Source organism: Argiope bruennichi, chromosome 9, assembly GCF_947563725.1.
Source record: "Argiope bruennichi chromosome 9, qqArgBrue1.1, whole genome shotgun sequence".
NCBI classification, from domain to species: domain Eukaryota; kingdom Metazoa; phylum Arthropoda; class Arachnida; order Araneae; family Araneidae; genus Argiope; species Argiope bruennichi.
Genome location: NC_079159.1, coordinates 101,520,591 through 101,539,587, shown reverse-complemented (window position 1 = coordinate 101,539,587; position 18,997 = coordinate 101,520,591). Strand labels below are relative to the sequence as shown.

The 18,997-nt window shown below is 27.4% G+C and overlaps 2 protein-coding genes across 4 annotated transcripts in view; one reads left to right on the top strand and one right to left on the bottom strand.

Annotated features, from left to right (window-relative positions):
* Positions 1–18,418, top strand: part of LOC129984092 (HEAT repeat-containing protein 6-like) — a 44,184-nt gene extending 25,766 nt beyond the window's left edge. Inside the window, exons 15-24 of one of the 2 annotated variants that reach the window (XM_056093870.1) lie at positions 1,552–1,633; positions 2,839–2,910; positions 3,710–3,844; positions 6,738–6,860; positions 7,778–7,902; positions 10,839–10,987; positions 12,386–12,540; positions 13,532–13,744; positions 13,836–13,974; positions 18,193–18,418. In XM_056093870.1, the coding sequence (XP_055949845.1) occupies positions 1,552–1,633; positions 2,839–2,910; positions 3,710–3,844; positions 6,738–6,860; positions 7,778–7,902; positions 10,839–10,987; positions 12,386–12,540; positions 13,532–13,744; positions 13,836–13,974; positions 18,193–18,329 (1,330 nt within the window). In that variant the 3' untranslated portion in view covers positions 18,330–18,418. Of the gene's footprint in view, positions 1–1,551; positions 1,634–2,838; positions 2,911–3,709; positions 3,845–6,737; positions 6,861–7,777; positions 7,903–10,838; positions 10,988–12,373; positions 12,541–13,531; positions 13,745–13,835; positions 13,975–18,192 lie in introns of those variants that run through there. The other variant, XM_056093871.1, reaches the window with a different exon arrangement.
* The window catches only part of LOC129984093 (synaptonemal complex protein 1-like), a 42,850-nt gene continuing 42,270 nt past the window's right edge, over positions 18,418–18,997 (bottom strand). For both annotated transcript variants that reach the window (XM_056093872.1, XM_056093873.1), the window contains 2 exons: positions 18,771–18,902; positions 18,418–18,691 (listed from right to left, as the gene is read on the bottom strand). In XM_056093872.1, coding sequence (XP_055949847.1) covers positions 18,509–18,691; positions 18,771–18,902 — 315 coding nt within the window. In that variant the 3' untranslated portion in view covers positions 18,418–18,508. The remainder of the gene's footprint in view (positions 18,692–18,770; positions 18,903–18,997) is intronic.

The window sequence follows — 18,997 nt, the reverse complement described above, 5'->3', positions numbered from 1 at the left end:
TTAATTGCAAAAATAATAAAAACAAAGAAAGCGGACAGAAAGTAAATCAACAATTAAGAGACATAAATATCTAGATGCATCTTAAAGAACTCTCGAAAATATCAAAATTCTCTCATTACATTTCGCTAAGTGACACTTCAGAACGAAAAACCATTCTCTTCCCCACCCATCCTGACCGAAACTTAGCAGCTGAAATTTTTGCAGCTCGGATTTGGTTCTGTGCCATCTGCTTTCTCATGCCTAAGGCTGACCTTCAGTCATTTGATATTTCTCTCCTTTTGCTTTTTGATTTTCGCTATTTTTGGTTTTAGTTTTGATTTCATATTGACGCAACAGAAAATGCATCTGATTCTTTTTAGAATACATTCTTTGAAAGTAGAAAAAGATATATTGGTGATTATTTGAACTACAGTTCAAATAATCACAATTAAAATCACTGTTTTATTATTATTATTATTATTCTATTCTCGGAAGGAATATTTTTTTACAGCAAGGCTCATTCTGAGCCTACTACCACCGTTTGCATAAATAAGAGCTCTGCTGCTCAATGTCACACATTCTTTCTCTTTTACTTTCATGAGAGGACTGAAAATTTAATTAGATAACTTTTAATGAGTATGTTTATTTTATTTTATTTTGAATATTTCTTTATTTTTTACAGTTTTTAAAATTTTATTTCAATTCATCCAAACAATATTGCATCTACATCCTTATCCAATGAAGATAATTCGTATCAAATCATATTGTTGCTAAGTTTTAGCTTTAAGTATGGCACTCAAAATATTTTACACCAATAAAAAATGCAGTTTGCATGATCTTTTTTTTTTCCCCTCTCTGTCTCTTCCCCCCCCTCCCCTTCATTCCTCCCCCAAGAAAAATGCCATTAAAAGTGAACCAATTCTGTATCAAATTTATGGTGATTATAATCCATTGATATCCACTTGTAAATACAGGTTTTGACAATTAAAAAAATTGTGATTTTAGCATGAAAAATCCAGTTCCATGTAGACAAAAAAAAAAAAAATGAAAATGAAGGCTTAATGTAGAGAAACACTGCAAACAATGCAAGTGAGCCAAGGCTTTAAACAAAAATTATCAGATTATTCAGAGAGGAACCAAAAGGTGAGTTTTCAAGATGACAGCGTTTACTTTCATGTTAAAAATAATAGAAATATTTGATTGGGATGTTTACTCTCAAGATAGCTCCTTCCATTTACTACCAGTTTGATTCACGAGTTGTCTGGGGAACACTTTCATTCTTATGGGGATACAAAAAGGGGAAAGAAGTTGATCGGTGGATATTCACTGAAAATGTTCTTTCGATGTGAAACTCGCTTGTTACCAAAATGAAGAAAGGAAAGTAGTGACAACTGGGTAATTATTGAATGATGAATTTGTAATCAGTTTTTCTCTATAAAGATGTAGTTTTGTCAAGATATATCTTAAAATTAATGCGCATTCCCTTTACATAAATTAATAATTATTAAACAAGTTTATTGTTTTTGTGCAAATTTATGATATGATTAATTTTTGCCTTTCTTTTTATTTCAGCTGTTTCTTTGATGCTGTGGAAAACATTGTTTTATTTTGTCTTAATAATCCAGATACATCTATACAACTACATGGAGCTAAGGTATGGGCTTAAAATTCTATGATTACATCTGTTGAAATAAGCGTTTTTTTAAGTCAAAGATTCGTTGCCGATTTATTTTTATAATATATTATATTTACTTTAATGTTAAAGTACTTATTTTCCTCAAAAAGTTACTTTTTTTATTTGAAGTATTAAAAGATTATATCTAGTAGAAGAAAGTAAAATGAAAGATTTAAAATATACTAGTGCAATCAAAGATGTAGCATAAAATTTATTTATTAAAAATGAAGTAAAATAAATGGAATTTTGAAAACTAATAGGTACTCATCACTCATTTTTACGTAACTGGACTTGCTTCATGTCTTAAATATGGAATTTTGGAATAAATTTTCTTTCATTTCCTAATGTAGTAAAGTTATAAAAATTTTTATACTTACAAATTTTCAATGATAATTCATTTTTTAATACTTTTATTTTTCAATTTCAATTAATTGATATTTTGGTTCTTTATAAATGATGCTATTTCCGGATGAATTTAAGAAAAACAACGATTTTAAAATTTCTAAAAAAATTTTTCTGGTAAGGAATTGTAAATCAAAATTTTTAAAAATAGCAAAAAACTAAAAAAAAAATTTTTTTTTACCTTTTTGTGCTGTAATAAGTGAGTATTTAAAAATATGCTTGTATTCAATTCATTTTACGATTTCTTTCTAAAATGATTTTTGTTTCTTTTGTGATTATAGAAGGTTTGATATATTTTAATCAGAATTAGGAAGTTTCTGTACCTTACCTTTATATTGAATTTATTAAATATATTCAAATGATTTCATTTTAATATGTTAAAATGTCTTAACTACTTGGATAATAATAAAAAAAAAATTGTGCCATGCATTAATGTATTTTTTTCTTGGCTTTGAGATGTCTAAGGATGCAATATAAATATTGTGATTGATGAGCAATTTTGACTAATGCTATACATGAATTTCTGAAATTAAATAAAAATGTTATAATGAAAAATAATGTCATTTTCTGTTTGTTTTTTTGTAAATTAATCTCTTTATTTTTTTTAAAAAAAATATCTTAATCATAAATTAGGTAGTTCATTCTAATGAAAACTGGATTGCTTTTATCTTGCATTTTGTATTATATCTATTAAATTCGCTATTAGTATTATAAAATGTGTTTGTTATTTTAGTAATTATATATTTTTTTTCTTTATATATAAAAGTTTTTTTTCCCTCCAGCTTTTAGATATTTTTGGGCGCAGTATAAATATTGTAACCAATGCAGAACTGAAGGAATCATTACAGCCTTTAGTAAGTAAAATATAAATAAATAAATGAAAATTAGTTTCTTTCTGAATGTTTAGATTAAAGAGTCTCTCTATACCTTAACTGCAGTATTGTTTCTTTATATTTTTTATTGTATATGTAAATTGTGAGAATGATTCAAAAAATAAACTCCATTAAGTGATCAAAATATAAAACTAGATCTTAGATGCAAAACATTTATCATACACATTATGAAACTACAAGTGTGCATTACTCTTTGGTACAGTTGTCATTCAAATTGAGGTACCACCAAAGAATTGAGCTGTCCTTCATCAGCATTTTAAAGTGCATTGTCATCATAAAATTGGTATGAAACAAGCCAATATTTTCTCTGCCTGTAAAAGTCGGTATCAAATTTATGCTAATTTTTACTCGGTATCAAAGTTATGCTATTTGAATGGTCATTATAAAAGTCTCAACATAACTGCATTGAAAGTGCTTCAGTTCTTTTTTTTTTTTTTTTGTGCAGAAAGGACGCATAATTGTCAAAAGAATTTTTGCGTGCAAGAATCGTATTACTTCATGAACTTCGTACTTGATAAGATTTTGAATTTCTGAGTTCATTTTTAATTGATTTGGAGGGCAAGTTAGCTAGGACAGTCTTAACTAATCTCCACTTATTGTATCTCATGAATATCTGCACACAATATTATAGGCATGACTTTGCTATCCTAGTCTAATTCTTGCACATGGTGAAACGGAGTCTCCTTTTCAGAAAACCTTCATATATGTAAATAAAAAGAAGCTGAAAAAAATTTCAAATCTAAATCTCTCTCTTTATTAGGTATCTGCATTATGGCAGAGTGTGCTAATGGGATCTTTCATCAAATGTCTGACCAATGATGAAGCAAAAACTCTTCAGTCTGTATGCTGCGATTGTCTGTCTACATTATCATCTAATGATTTTGAAATGCTGCAGGTATGCATATATTGTTTGATGTTTTAAAAGTGCCTGAATATTCTAATAAATCATTTTGTAAATATGAATTGGTTTTATTGAATCTATGCATGGATATAATATTAATTTGTCTGCCAAGCAACAATAGCTATACATGCATTTAATATTGAAATTGTTCATACTGTATGAGTGTACTTTCTTCATATTTAAAGATTGGAAATCTACATATGATATGACTGAATAAAAAGATATAATCACAAACATATTTACAAGCATATACGACATAATGATAGTTTCTGTTTAGAACAGTTAAACTGGATCCATCTTCAAAATGCTTCTCATGTTTTATAACTTATTCAAGTAGTTTAAATATTTACTTTCCAAAAATCTCTATGATTTTAAATAAATGAAATTTTATGGTGAAAAATACCTTGTATGTTTATTGCAAATGCAAAAAAAAAAAAAAAAAAAAAAAAAAAAAATATTTATAAAAAAAATTTTTAATCTGAAATGTAAGCAATATTCACAAATAATAAAAATTTGGGATACAGAAAATAAAGGGGTAACTGCATTATGTTGATATATTTCAAAAAAATTGATTACTGATTGTAATATTCTAAGTTTCTGTTAGGAAATATAAAATATAAGGTTGCTTAATGAACAAATATAAAAAAAATAGCATATCTGAAATTTGTCTCCAAGAACAAGTGTAGAATATTTTATTTTTCTACAAAGCTAATACTCCAAGTAGGAAAGAACTGTTCAATTTAAAAGTAAGCTTCTGGGAAGACTCCTTGGATTGCATATCATGTTTCACACAGTTTAAAATGAATTACTGAAAAATCACATTTCTAGTGTACTGACTTATATGAATTATCCAGACTCAAAATGAGTGCATTTTATTAAAAAATGAAAATTCATTTTTTGAATTTGAACTCTTCTTTTTTCATTCTTAAATGCATGTGCTTATTTTTAAAAACTTTGTTTCTCTTGGCTAGCTTGTCTGCACTCAAAAAAGTGCAATTTTTTTTTGTAATTATAGTTATGGTTTTTCTTGGTGTAATTTATATGAATTTATATTTATGACCAAATTTTTAATTAATTAACATGTTTAAAATTAAACTATTAAAAAATTTAAGAGCATTTGGAATTATATAGCTGTGGAGTATATTCTTCAAGATACAAAAGAAGTATCTTGAAATAAGTGATAGAAGAGGGAAAAAAATCACCTTCCGATTTCATATTTATAATATTGAATATGCAGTCTGAATAATTTAGATATGAACTCATTCTACAAGTTTTATGCAATTTGAAATTCATTTTCTATGGATAATAAGCTATCATATTATGCATGTTAATTTTTTTGTCATTATATAGCAGTCATTAATATTTTTTAACAGAATTTATTATATTTTGAAGGAAATAGTAAAAATCAGATTTTCTTTTACATATTTTACTTTTTTCATCAATTTATGTTTAATTCGTATCATATAGTTGAAAAAACAACTCTTCTTGGCATGCTTATGTTATAAAAGAATGGCAATAGCATAATTTTATATTTTTACTAAATTGCTTTTTACTATTGTGTCTATTGTATTTAAAGTTATTGTGAATTATCACAATAACTTTAAATACAATAGATTAGAAAATTTTGCATATTTATTACTTAAAAAATGAACCATCGGACAGTTAAATTCTACTTTTTTGTAAAGTGTTCTATAAATTTGAATGAGTATTAACAAGTTGGAAGGCACAAATTTACTGCATTTTCCAGTTACCCTTAATTTTGAAAAAAATCATAAATTAGCATATCAATACAATACTCTAATTTTCCCTAATGATTCCCCCAACAAATAGTCAAAAAAGTCTCTTAAAGTAACAATTTATATACATTTTAATCTGTCCTCTGCATAAGATTCTGTGTATGGATTAGAAATTAAACCTTTCGTGGTATAATTTTTATATTACACAAATACAAAAAAAAAAAAAAAAAAAAAAAAAAAATTGATGTGGTTACCACTCCACCCATAAGGAGATAGTTTTTGTAATGTCATTTCTTTTATTATTTACTAATTGATAAAAATGTCAAAAATGACTTCTAAGATTTTTTAACTATTTTAATATATGTATCATTATATCAGTACTTTAAAAAAATTAATCAATGCCCTCTTCTTTTTCCCTCCCTGAGATAAACTTTATTTTCAAGTTAAAATTTTTATTAAAAAGTGATCAAATGTTTCAAGGTATATCTATTTCAAATACACACTGAACCATTTTTAGAATATTGTCATTTTCAATTTTGAAAGAATTTAATCATCAATTAATAAAAATTTTTATTTGATACATATTTAACATATAGAAAGAGAATTTTCGAATAAAGTAATTTAATAAGTTTTTATGAATTCATTTGATAAAGAATTGAGCTCAAAATTATATTGTTTAATTATTTTTTCCAGCTTGAATTACATCCATTTATATATATTTCTACATATTTCATTGGAAAAAATAGGAATGATGCAATTTAAGATTTGTGATTGAGATTAGAAATATATCCTTTCAATTTCTTATCTAATTGAATTTCATAAAGTTATTAAATTTTGTTATTAAAAAAATTAAATGACACTTTTATTTTAGAAAGACATCATTCTTTTATCGGGAAAATTGTTATGGCACTTAAAACAGTGTATTATTAAGGTTTTATGTATTTTAATGTTGTAATTGGCGATTTAAAGCAATTGACCATATTTAAGCTTGTCTTTAAAATTATTAAATTTTCATCTAATAATTTGAAAGGAAATTATTTTATCTATTTATTTATTTATTTATTCCCCATTTTTACTTTATTTCCATTTCTCATCATTATTCTATTTGCTTTGCATATTCTAATAAATTATTCTTTATAATAATTTCTTAGCCTAAACAACAAATAACATATATTACTGTGTTGCTGGGCTTGGCATCTGATTCCAATCCTAATGTCAGAGGAGCAGCAATCCGTTGTCTTGGACTGTTTTGTTTATTTCCATCACTGAATCAGGTAAATAAATTTTAAATAAAGTTAAGTTCTTTTAAAATAATATTTTTGTTTAGCACATTACTAGCTCGTAGGAAAATTCTTCTTTACTGATACTGGCATTATTCAGCCAGTATGGAAAAATTATGTTTTATCCATATTTGTATTTTTTTTATGAGATTAGATTTCATCAAACAGTTTTTGTACTTTATGATAAATATTTCTGAAATTGTTCTGATCTGATTTTAAGTTAAATAAAAACTCAGTTGACAATAGCGTAATCCTTCAAAAATATTAAACTTTCAATATTCATGATTTTTTATATATATATATATTCTCGAATATGAAATGTATAAAGAGAAAGAAAAAGAAAAGTAATCGTCAATGAATTTAAATTGAAAATTTTGGTGAATTCCCACATTATCTGTGAACCCAAAAATGCAAATTTTTCATAAAAATAATTAGATGTATGAAATATGTGATCGTTTTACTAAAATTGTAGATTTCTATTGATTTTTTTAATGACATTTGTCTGTCTGCTCATGTCCATCTCATCATAGTAATTTAAAAGTGCAAAAAGTTTGATGATACAACCATAAGCCATATTTTTAATATCTAACTTGCATATGGATGTCTCTTTTACACCATATAAGTCACTAATTGTTAAAAGGGATGATGATGGATTAATTGATTCTTTCTAAAGTAATTGAAAATTTCCAAAAGTTATATTTTAATTTCAAATTATTTTATATTAAAATGGTGAGTATTTAATACTTGTGGATATTTATGGTCCTGCTTACTTATCAATTATCAAATTATGCCATGATCGCCACACTTCATTATACATAATGCAATAATCGTGGCGATATTTCTCGTTTGTTTGGCGATAGAATATGGGAGTCATGAATATCTGCAAGTGCTGAATATCAAATTACTTTCAGGATGCCACTTTCCTGGATGATGTTTCTGTCATTCTAATAAAGTCTGTCGAGGACCCGAATGTCAATGTCAGATTCAAAGCATCGTGGTCCCTGGGAAATCTGAGTGATGCTCTCTTTGTTAGCAAGTATGTGGATTTTTATGTTATCTTAAACTTAATAATTATTCAATAATCATATCTTAATTGTACCATATAATGTTAAGTTATAATAAAAAAACTACTACTATTTCAGCTTCAAGTTAATTTTTTCAATAATTAATTCAAGAGCACAATTTTAATATTATGTTGTATTTTTTATATTTGATTTTGATCTCCATCTTTGACAGAGAAATTAAAACATTCTTCATAATATTAAATGTTTACTTTAATATTATTATATATATATATATATATATATAACTGCAAACCAGACTTGTATTATATGTATATTTAAAGTTATTCCTATTTAGTTTCTTGTATAGGAAAGTTTATTCCTAAACAAGAATGAATCTAAAATGAGGAAATTTTTATTTTATCTTTAGAAAAAAAAATAAGCATCTTTAAAGTCCTTATATAAGGACCATAAAAATAAAATCGTTTCTAAGGAATTTTAATGACGCTACGCACCCTGGTTAATTCAACAACAGCTTAAAATTCATCTTCTAAGCATTACATGCATGCCATCTTAAAAAAACTTTTGTGTTGCATAAATTTTTTGTATTATATTTTAAAGTAAACCATAAGAGTACATACAATTTTATGACAAACTTGGCTAATTTTCTGTGTTATTGCACCAAGTGATGTAATTTATAAATATAAAATCCAATTTGCCATTGCCAGTCATCTTCCATAGGAAATGTTTCCAGGTTTTCTATTGTCTATTTATTTTTCTATTTTCTATTTGGGGGCATTAGTCTGCTGGTAAAGCCTGGCATATTTTCCAGATGCTTTTCTTGTTTGTGCCTAACTTATTGAAATCAACCTCTGGAAAAATACAATTTATTTTATTGTACAACAACTAACAAATCATAAGTTTCCTAAGAAATTTTCTATTGTACCTCTAAAACAAATAGATACAGTTGTTGGACCATCGAATATAACCATAACTTTCCTTCAAATGAATGACCTCTTAGAAAACAAACTGTTGATTGTATTGGAAATTTTAAAGCATTTTCGAACAATGAAACTTCCCATAAGAGGTTCTAGTATTTGTTGCAGTACATCACAACCTAGAGCTTTAATACTTTTCTCATCAATGCAGTTTTCTTTCTCATATTTTATTATTGATGAAGCTATTCATTTTCTGAGCCATTTTTTACAGTTCTGTTTCCAATATGTTAAATCTGATTGTTCAATCAAAGATAGGTATTTTTGTATACCTATTCTTGTAGATTTACCACTTAACAGTTTCTTTACTTATTCTTTCACTCTTTTCGGCAATCAAAATGTAGTGCAGTTATATTTAAGTTGGAGCAGAGCTGATAACTTGAAATTACGAAAATAGGAATCCACGAAATATACCTTTCACAAAAAGCCTTCAATTAATCTATTATCTATTTTTTGGGCATCACCGCATTTAAATTTCGAAAAAGAGCATTTGCTAGATGACCTCCTGCTACACTCAAAATGGGAAAACCTCTATTCTAACACCTGTTCAAAAAAAAAAGGAGAGAGAGAGGGTAGATTTCCTGGGCACCTGTGTCCAAGGTAATGGGAGAACGACGACTTACATCTGAATGCAGTTGTTCATCGTTTCAAAAACTGAATTTTTTGCTATTTGAAAAAGTTACACTGCAACATAATTTATAAATAAAAGAATTGATTTAACTTAAAAGATCAATTAAAAATTTTTAAATATACCTCTTTTTAAAAATAATAATAAGATATTTATTGTTGTAGATTAAGTTTCTAAATTTTGCATGATAGATATAATTTGTCACTGTTAATTAATTCTAAACTTTGCATTTTTATATTTGCAAAAAGAGTTGCTTTCAATTTCCATTATATGATCTTCATTGTGTATGATCAATATATGTAATTTTTTATTTAATAATTTTGTTAATTTTAAATTTTATTTACTTTTGTTTCCCTTATTCTAAAAATTGGCTTAATTAAATAAAATAAAAAAATTAGATGGATCATGTAAACACATTTTAATTTTTGAAATGCAAGCTATTCCACAATCAAAACTTTAAAAAAAGGATCCATTTTATCTATTCCTTTTGGCTCTCCATTTGCATAGATTTTTCACCAGGGCATAAAATTTTCTGGATGGATCTTGATTTCCTATAAAGGTGTCGTTATGATTCTTTTGTTTTCTGGAATATTTATTTTCATTGCCAGGATTGAGTCATTGAAATGGAATCCATGAGCATCCATTAAAAAGTCTATAAGAACTCTTATCGTACTATGAGACTAACTGTGCGAGAAAGCAATATTACTGTTTCATAAATGTATTTTTGCATCCAGTTATATTGCAGGAATTGCTAACAATGTTTAAACGTACTTCTGAAGGTAAACCATAACAATAATGTCTATAAAAGTGAAATATTCAAAAATGTTGTTAAAAGCATGCTTTAAGATACCTATTCAATATGGAAAAATCGTATTTTCTTACCATGGAAGAAATATCCGGGATGAAGTATTTTCTACAACAATAAAAATATTACTGTAAAATATACTTTAAAGCATTTTTAAAAATTAATTATATTTTGACAAAAACATTTAGGACAACCAAATTGATACCTTTGAAAATATAATTTTATAAATTTTAAGAAACATAAAAATCTCTTTTTCTGCAATAATATTTCCGAAACTTATATTGGAGGGAGAAGGAACTTTAAAATGTTGCTTAATTTTGAGTTAACATTTTTTAAGTGAAAAAAAAGCTCTGAATTGCACATTTCAAAGTATATCTTTGCCAAATGTTTGGTCTGTGCAGCGCTAACATGCATATTCTGTTTTATTAGTAATAGGAGTTAATCTATAAATCTGTTGAATGCAGCAAATCTGCGTGCACTATTCAAAATATTTAAGTATTGAAAATTTCATATTATATATTTTAATTTTCTTTGTATCAACAGGGACCTTTTGAGTAAAGAGATATCTTACAAATTCTTTTATTCAATGGGAATAGCTTGCGTACGGTTTTCTCTTGACTGCGACCGCGTGAAGGCAAATGCTGTCAGAGCACTGGGAAATCTCTTAAGTTATATTCCGGAGCAATTCATAGGTGAGTAAAAACTCAATTTATGATCTGCAATAAAAGCTAACTATGAATATTTTTTTTATCAAATAGTGAGTAGATTGTTTTACAATAAGTAATATTTGTTAATTACAATGCCGGGTTATTAAAATAAAAAATGCATTATACCTCAATAAACTCAATATATATCATTATAAACTTAATTATTATATATTATTATCTGTTGGTGAATACAATAACTCAAAGACAATTTGAGCTAGACGATTTTTTAGACATCTTTCTAGAATTTAAAATACAAATTTACGATTTTTTTAAATTTTTAACAATTTTAAATGAAATTATTTCAGAGTAAATCCGAATACAAATGAATACGATAGTTACAAAAAGTAAAGCTCTAGATAGATCAAATTTGGTACTCAGATTTAGCATCTAAACTGTAAATCCTTATCGATTTAAAACTAAGTTCGCCAAGAAGTTGACCGTTGATTTTTCTGTTTTAGCATGCTTATAAATGCGATAGTTAAAATGACAGTCTAGATAAATGGGATTTGATTTGCAGTTTTGGCATCTGAATGGAAGATTTTTATCAAAGTAGTAGTTTAATTTCTATCAAATTTTAAATGAGATCCAACAAAGTGTGAATCATTTGTTGGCATGTACTTTCGAATAGGATTAAATGCAATGAATTAAATAAGTGAAATTTGGTATGTGATGCTGCGATTATAATTGTAGCACTATGTCAAATTATGGTTTTAATCTTTCGGAGAAGAAAGCATCCAAAATATATATTCAGTTTCCTGTTATTTGTAGCGACATGCCAGTAATTAATTGGGGAAAAAAATGCTGAAAATTGAAAAATGGATTCATATTATAAAATATTTCATAATAATTGTTGCCAGTGCCTGCAATTAAAACACTAATACCGATCTTTCTTATTATATACAACGAAGCACACAACTCTCATATGTGGGATTCTAAATATTTAATCCTCAGCACTCATGTTTCCAGCCTTATCCCTCCTCTTCCGTGCTTAAAATTCTGAATTTGGGTAACTCCTTTATTAGTGAGTTTGCAAGAAAGTTTTTGAGAGACCGTATGTGCTGGTTATGATTTGTAAGTATTAATAAATTCCTTTCTTGATTAAGATGTCTCATGTCTAGCAACTGATTGAAAACTAAGTAAATGAGTCAGATATATCTTCTTTGTAGGGAGAAAAAAATGGGGTCCCCCTCCCGAATATCACTTGTTATAAGACTGTGAACTCTATCATTTTATCAGTCTTATCATTACGCCATTAACTTCAACATTCTGATATTAGTCTAAATACAACTTGTGTGTAGAATATAAGTAAATTGTTGTAAATATAGTGGATAAATGATGATAAATCTTGCTGGATTAATTCCAAAAAACCAGTTTGATTTTTAGGAATCAAAACAATGCAGGAATTCATCAAAGAATCATGTGAATCACTGAAATCTGCTCTCTCGTCCAGTTTCATGAAAGTTTGTTGGAATTCGTGTTATGCTGTCAGTAACATGCTCAAGAATACCTATCTTATTGAACACTGTGATTTAAATCTGGTAAGTTGGGAAGTGTTTTATAATTTTAATACAATATTTATTATTATCGTTCTAAAAATATTACCACAAATATATGTCTTTATTTATTACACTAATAAGTTAAAATGAATCATTTTTGCATTGATTTATATAAATTTCATAAATCTCTTTAATATACAGTCTTCAAGATTATGTCATAAATATATGAGCTGTAATTTGTAATCTTAAAATAATTTTTCAAAAAATCCAAATTGCTTAAAAAATTTTATAGTCCAAGATCAAAAGTTGATTGAATAGCTCTTTTGACATATAGTTACTTTAAATTTTTGTATTGAGTTATTGATATTTTTTATATTGCAATTAAGCATTTCATCACTAAAATTAAAATTTATTCAATATAAAGAATTGTCTATATACATGAAAATATTATATTCTTATATTTATAAAATTGAAAATCCATTTGTTTGTATGTTTATTTATATATTTGAACCTTATGCAATTCCACATTCCTTGATGCTTTCAAACAAAATTCATAAAATCTCCATACAAAAAAATCGCTCTGAGGTGCACATTCTTGACCTTCAAGGTATATATGTACCAAATTTAATGGCAATAGGTCAAAAGATCTGGCCTCTAAAGCATCAATACAAGCACACACACTTTCATTTTTATTATATATATTCTTTGTGATAGCTAACCAAATGTTGTAATGATACCAGGAGGATGTTTGGCGAAATTGCCAAAATTTGACTCTGTATACTTAAGGCATTCCCTTAAAATGCAAAATATTAAATAAAAAAATGTCTACACTAAATTTTAAAATGCAGGCTTCAAAGTGTATTGAACCAATATTATGACTACCAGGGCATTAGATTCCTCTGAACTTCTCAGACAAACGTACATAAACACTGCTTTTTATAAATATAGATTTTTAAGACTATTTCATTTTATTTTTTGCAAGTAACCTTCAAGTTTTGTTTAAATCTACACTCTAACATTCGTTTTCTTTCAGAATGAAGTGCTCACTTGCTTGTTAAAAGTTCTCAAGTCACCTAATTTTAAAGTTCGTATCAGTGCAGTCCAAGCGTTAACTGCTTTGCCAAGCAGAGCATTCTATGGAAATCTTTACCCAGTCATTTGGCAGGATTTGGTGTCAGCTCTCTATTCCACGTCATCAGATGTAAACTTTAAAGAAATAAAACACCAAGAAAATTTGCATGATCAAGTATGCCATCTTGATACTGTAGCTTTCATCTTTTAATTGCTAGATAATTAATTTTTGAAACGAATTGATTAATACTGAGTCTTTATTTCAGCTGTGTTTCAGTCTTTGTCAGCTGGCCTCGCTTATTAAACCAGAAGACCTTGTAGAAATTAAAGATTGCATTTTGTGCTCTCAAGAGGTGTTGTTAGTATCTATGTGGAAGCATGGTTCACGGCTCTCAAAAGAAAAAAGTATGTATTAAAAGTGACAACAAGATTAAATTCTAAATTTAATAATTTTCTCCCCATAATATAACATTTCAGTTCCAATCTTTTAAAAAAAAATTGTAAACTCGAATTTTTTCTCAGAAAAGAAATTCATTTACCTTATTTATAGAGGAGAATAATTCAGGAAGTAAGTTTCGTTTGTAACAAGAAATAGATAGGAATGGCAGTGTCATTCATGTAGCACTGTGGGCAGGTATTCTACACTTTTAAATGGAATTGAAAAGCAGCGACTGTGTAGATGCCTAGTGTAACTGGAATTTAAAAAATTTCATTCTCTATTTTCTAAATATTTATTTACTATTTTTGTAAAAAAATGGGAAAGTGAATTATAAAATAATAGGATAAATTATCTAGTAAATTTGATCAGGTTCCTATATGTTTCATTGTGTTTACTTATAGTTAATAGAATATTTATAAATATTGGTGCAAGTGTGGACAGTAAGCAATCTTGTGTCATTACAGATAAACAAATACATTTTCGCAAATAAGTTGAAAATGATTAAATTATTCATTGCTAAAAATATATTGAAATGGGAAACAAAATTGAAGGATCTTATAATGTGTAGCCGAGGGCTGCAAAATACTTAAATCCACTACTAATTAGAAAGGCATGTTGTTGTTAACTCGTCCACTAGATCAGTTAAAATGAAAGCTAAATGTGAATTCTGTGTAGTAATAAGGCTTTTACAATGGTGGCCAAAACTGTGAACACTTTTGAAAATTGTTATGTTTTCTAAATTTGTATATTTATAGAAAATGTTACATTTCACAAAATGTAAAGTCATATATCATTTTAAAGAGAATTAAATGCTGATTTCAATACAAAAAACAAAATTCAAATATTTGCACTAAAAAATTATTCTTACTTTAATCTAAATAACAAACAAAATGATGAAGTGGATTGTAATTTCTAACTTTCCTGGCAAATCACTGTTCTTGTTCTGAGAACCAATCAAAACTTCAAGCATAAGCTGACAACATGTTTAAAGTTGGAATAAGTCATTATTGTGCTTTTTCTGTAGAAGTATATCTGTTTTTTATGTAATTAAATTGCAAGTTAGAAGTTTTGTTAAACTTTTTAATATATAGTTGGAATTTTTGTAAATATTTCTAATATTTAGTCAAGAATCAATGACATCAAATAAAAGAATATATTGGGCTCCTAGAAAGAGAACTGTGATACATGAATGTGGTCTTCTCTATGCTGAAATTGCAAGATACATGATTCATTAACTACATTTGGAATTCGAAAATTTTATTTACGATATCAGGAGACAAATTCATTAAAAAATAAAGTGGGAAATGGCTGAAAAAGGTGCACCACATATGTGGATGACAGAAAAATAGAAAGACTATGCCTCCAAAATAGAAGAATGTCATCAGTGGCCATCAGAAGTCAATCGAATGATGCTGGCATTTATGTCAATTCAAGAATAACCAGGAGAAAATTATTAGATGTTGGACTAAGTGGTAGAATTGAACGAAGAAAGTCCTTATCTCATTTTAAGCAGCGTGTAAAAAGATTACAGTGGGCAAAGGAACACATTAATTGGACAGATGATCACAAGTTATTCGGAGTGATGAAACAAACATATAAGACATACAATAGATGAAGAACTATATCCTGACTGCATTCAGGTAACGATGAAGAATTCAGTTAGGTGTTATGATTTGGTCATGCATGTCAGCAGACGATATTGGTCTCCTTCATGTTATCGATGAGACATTAAATGCAAGAAAATCCATTGACACTATTCTAGAGTCAAAATTTACACCTCCTATCGGTGATCTAACAATGCATCATTTATTTTTCAGCAGGATTCAGCTCCTTGCTACACAGCAAAAATATGGAAAGAGTGCTTTAGTACAAAGAGCATCGAATTGTTATCATGGCTAGGAAACAGTCCTGAATTCAAAATTATTGAGAACTTATGGCACCATTTGAAAACTCTTGTACATATGAAGCGTTCGTCAAATAAAAGAGAATTAATTGAGGCTATAATTGTTTCCTGGCATCTTGTAATAACAAAGAAAGAGCTCAATATTCAATAATATTCAACTCAATGAAACTGTAAGTACTGGTAACTCATTGCAGTCATCGGCATCTAATGTACAGTGGGTAAAAAAAGTTTATTTCTATTTTAATCTTCCGTACATAAACTAGCATAATTTCTAATATTTGCTTTTTATCTTTATAAACTACTTATATATTGTTAATGAGTCTTTAAAAGGGAGTCACATAATAAATTTCTCTTTTTTACAAAACTCAGCAAGTTCGTTTGCAATTTTTAAGATAAATGACGAAGCATCATGCAAAAAAAGTTTTCATACGCAATATGCAAATTCCCCCTGATGTGCTGTACAACTAATCTACAGTAAATATTTAAAGTTTGATGGTTTGTCAGAGTGAAGAATACAACATAACAACACTTGTTTCATTCCAATGTTTCGCTGTTCGTCTTGAAATGGAAATTCAGAAATACATTCGAAAGTTAATGATTTGGTTGCGAAAAAAAAATCAGTGAAATGATGTACATACCAAAGTCTACAGTGCAGTATATTATTGAAAGATACCGTGATGTGTAAACATTTGAGAATAGAGATCTATCCAGAAGAACTCCAAAGTTAAATCTCTTGCATAAAAGAAATATAATGTGTAAGGTGTAAGATAATCCCTCAGATTAGTGCACCTCAACTTGCAACTGATTTAATGGTTAATTATAACATTAAATTCGCATCTTAAATTGTGAGAAATGTCATTTTAAAAAAAAGTTATAATGGATGTGGGCCCGTAAGAAGCCTGTTATAAGTCTCTGCTACAGAAAAAGCGTCTCAAGTTTACAAAGAAGCATATAAGCAAGCCTCTATCTTTTGGGGAATTGGTCCTTTTTAGTGATGAATGAAAATTTAATATTCTGGTTCAGATGGTTGAGTTATGATCAGGAGGAAATCAAAACAACTTATGTTACTTAAGAATATATGTGGAACTGTGATGGTTGGAATATGGTATGGGGATGTATAAGTGCTGTTGGTGTCGGATATTTATGTTTTATAAATGGAAATATGAATTGAATTTTGCTTTTTGTATTGGAATCAGCATTAATTTCTCTTTAAAATGATATGTAAGAATTTGCATTTTGTGAAATATTACATTTTCTATAAGCATACAAAGTTAGAAAACAAAAATTTCCGAAAGTGTTCACAATTGTGGCCACTGTATGTATATGACTTTATTTATGTATTTTAGAAAATGACTTTTGGGACCAATATTTCAGGTGATGAGATTCGCCGCTAATTATGTATTGTTGATGAAACCATAGAGAATGCTGAGTTCGGGTTTACAATAATTCTCCCACACTATCTAAAAGAATTAAGAACAATTCTATTAGATGAAACCTCCACCCAATGTCCCAGATATGACACTGTCGAAAATTAATGTACTTTTCATGCATTAAAATTTGCATCTATGAATGCCCATCATTGATCACCTTTACTTTTTACACACTTTTGTGAATTTTCCTAATACCACCAATCTAAACGACTGAGTGTATATAAAAAATAAAAATAAAAAACTGAACTAGTATTTTAATCAATTTAATGGATGAAGTTTCTAAAAGATACTTCATTTATTTCCGCAAACTATGTTTATTTCTAGTTTCCAGCCGCATATCAAGAAACCAAAATTTGCAGAAATATGCTTATTTTGAAATTTAAACGAAAACATTTATTTTTGAAAGGTGAATTTTTGCAGCATATAAAAATTGTAATATATCATTTCATTAGATGTTAGTCATTAGTTGCAACTTAGATTTGATAAAGAAAGTAAATTTGAAAAATTGAACTTTAGTATCGAAAAATAGTATTATTCCGAGGGATAAAATTCTGGCCAAATATTCATCTTTAATGTAAATATATATATATTTTTTTTGCTGCATACAATCTAATATTAATAGTATTAATCAATATCCATGTTAATAATTTTCTTAATTTGTGCCATTTTTTCTGTAAGACTAAAGTGAAAAAGAAGGTTAATTATATGTGTGTATATGTTTTTAACATTGTTGCTTTCCAGCCCTGTAAATGAACTATTTATTTTTACTTGCATTTACATGTTAAAAGAATGGATCAAAATATATTCATATATATTTTTAAGAGGGAAAAATAAACTTTTCTTTTTTTCAGGTTTATTTGTATACAGCACAATTGAAAAAATAAACTGTCTGAAAAATGCAGAGATTTCAAAAGATGATCCTACTTTAACAATTTTGCTAGATATCTTAAACCAAGCTCACTTTGCATTTTGTAGTCAAGATTCTTAAATTATATGCATTGTATTATAATTTTTGCATTTATATATAAATATTTTATATCATACTTTTTATTATCATGGCAGCTATATATGCAGCTACATTGTGTTTCTCTCATTTATTATTACAAAGTGTTTTGTGACTATTCATCAAGAAATAAATATTAACAATCAATATAATCCTACAAATTATTACTTTGAAGATTTCAGAAAATCAGACCATGCTGCTTGAGATGTAGGTTTTTTAAACTTGTTATCTCTGTCAGATAAAGGAGTTTTAAAAAATTTTCTTTGGTTAGATGGAGTTGATGTGTTGCTGAATATTTTTCTTTTATCCGCAGGTGTAGATGGTGTATTAAATGCTGACATATTTTTCTGTAAAATATAGGATAAAAAGAATAAGCAAATTATATTTTCTTTAAAAAATACATCAGTTAATACTAAATTTAATTACCATTTGTAGATTTTCTTTAACTCTCCAAAAATCGGTATTTTTTTCTGGTGTCATTATTGATTGTGTCCATACAGGATGCCCTAATTCAGTTTTATTTTTCTTTAATGGCAGTCCAAATTTCTTTGCATGATTCTGAAAATTAGAGGAAAAAATGGATTGAATACATCATACCGCTTATGTTCCATATAAAATATAATCAAATTTTCTGAGCAATGTAAGAATAGAAT